Source organism: Aplysia californica, unplaced genomic scaffold, assembly GCF_000002075.1.
Source record: "Aplysia californica isolate F4 #8 unplaced genomic scaffold, AplCal3.0 scaffold00747, whole genome shotgun sequence".
NCBI classification, from domain to species: Eukaryota; Metazoa; Mollusca; class Gastropoda; order Aplysiida; family Aplysiidae; genus Aplysia; species Aplysia californica.
In genome coordinates this window covers 282953-284305 of record NW_004798017.1, presented here as the reverse complement: position 1 = coordinate 284305, position 1353 = coordinate 282953, and the positions used below count along the sequence as shown (strand labels likewise).

The 1353-nt window shown below is 33.2% G+C and overlaps 1 protein-coding gene across 1 annotated transcript in view; it reads left to right on the top strand.

Annotated features, from left to right (window-relative positions):
- Window positions 1-1029, top strand: part of LOC118478619 — a 26531-nt gene extending 25502 nt beyond the window's left edge. The window contains exon 4 of the mRNA XM_035972575.1: window positions 1004-1029. Within this exon, the coding sequence (XP_035828468.1) occupies window positions 1004-1029 (26 nt within the window). The remainder of the gene's footprint in view (window positions 1-1003) is intronic.
- The last annotated feature ends 324 nt before the right edge of the window (window positions 1030-1353 follow it).

Genomic DNA, 1353 nt, shown 5'->3' with positions numbered 1-1353 from the left:
GCAGTTTTCGCCAAAAAATTCTTTAAAATATTCTCCAGAGCATGACGCCCTTCGTGTTTTCCGTTTAGAGACAGTTTTGCTGCAAAAAGCTAAATTTCTTTATTTCGCTTATCGCTTTTGTAGGCTGACGCTTCTGTCTTTGTAATTTTAGAAAATCCGGAAGTGATATTTCGTGAGGCGCATTTTGTTTTGAGAGTATAGATCTAGACCTTCTAATTCTCTCAAGATTTATTGTCCCATTCCAGCTGAGTGTAAATATAGTAAACCAATGACTTTTAGTTGATATTAAAGCACCGATCATTCCTTTCATCGAAAGGGGGCCCAGCTTGTAATATATATACACACCTATTATGTTAAGCGCAATTTACTGATAGGCGCAATCTTGCGCTGGGCTTTTTAACGATCCTATAATTGCACAGAAATCTTAAGATTGCGTTACTATTTTATATTTTTGAAATAATTTTTCATACATAAATTTACTTCCATCTGTATTCTTTTACTCACATGAAAGAACATTCACATATATTTTCAAAAGTGTAAAAATATTTAAATTAAAATATGAAATCAAAATTAACGTATAAAATTGAGGAGCCCACAAAATGTTAAAATGCCAGGTAACAAATTAAAAGTTCATAAAGTATATTTAATTTATTTCATATTTTTTAAATAATTCTTTTCTTATTATTCACTTTCGTCTTTATTCATTTACTCACACCAAGGAACATTCTCGGATATTTTCAAAAGTGAAAAGTATGAAAATCAAAATTTAAATAAAAATTAAAATTGAGATATGAAACTGAAGAGTCACAAGAATGAAAAAATCAAACGATCATTAAAACGCGCGGCGCTGTGCGTGTGTGTGTGTGTGTGGGGGGGGGTCAAATCGGTATTCTGAGCCTCTGAGTACAATCACATGGTGATCCGATGCTTTCCCTAGTGATCGATTTATTTCTACTTTGGAGAGTTGATGTTTTGTGTTCTTGGCCCATGCTGTGTCATACAGAATTTGATCACAGTGTCCGTGATTGAATGATGAAATATGTGAGGCAGCGTGGTGGAATCAGGCTCTCGTCAATTTTTGGGCATATTGAGTTATTGGTATCATCTTCAAGATTGTTCATTTGTCTTGCTTTCAATCTAAAAAATTACGCTTCCATCTTCAATAGAAGTGAAGATATTTTGGATTGAAAGAGGCGGGGGTTACATAATTTAAGAAGTAAAATTAGAGAGAAAATGGCCGAAACTTGGTGAACTCCATGGAAACTGTAAATTTATATTTTTGTACCTTAAATCAAAGTTTTCTTTGAAATACTAAACGGAATGTGTTTGTAAATGGACATAAAAGGTGTTGAG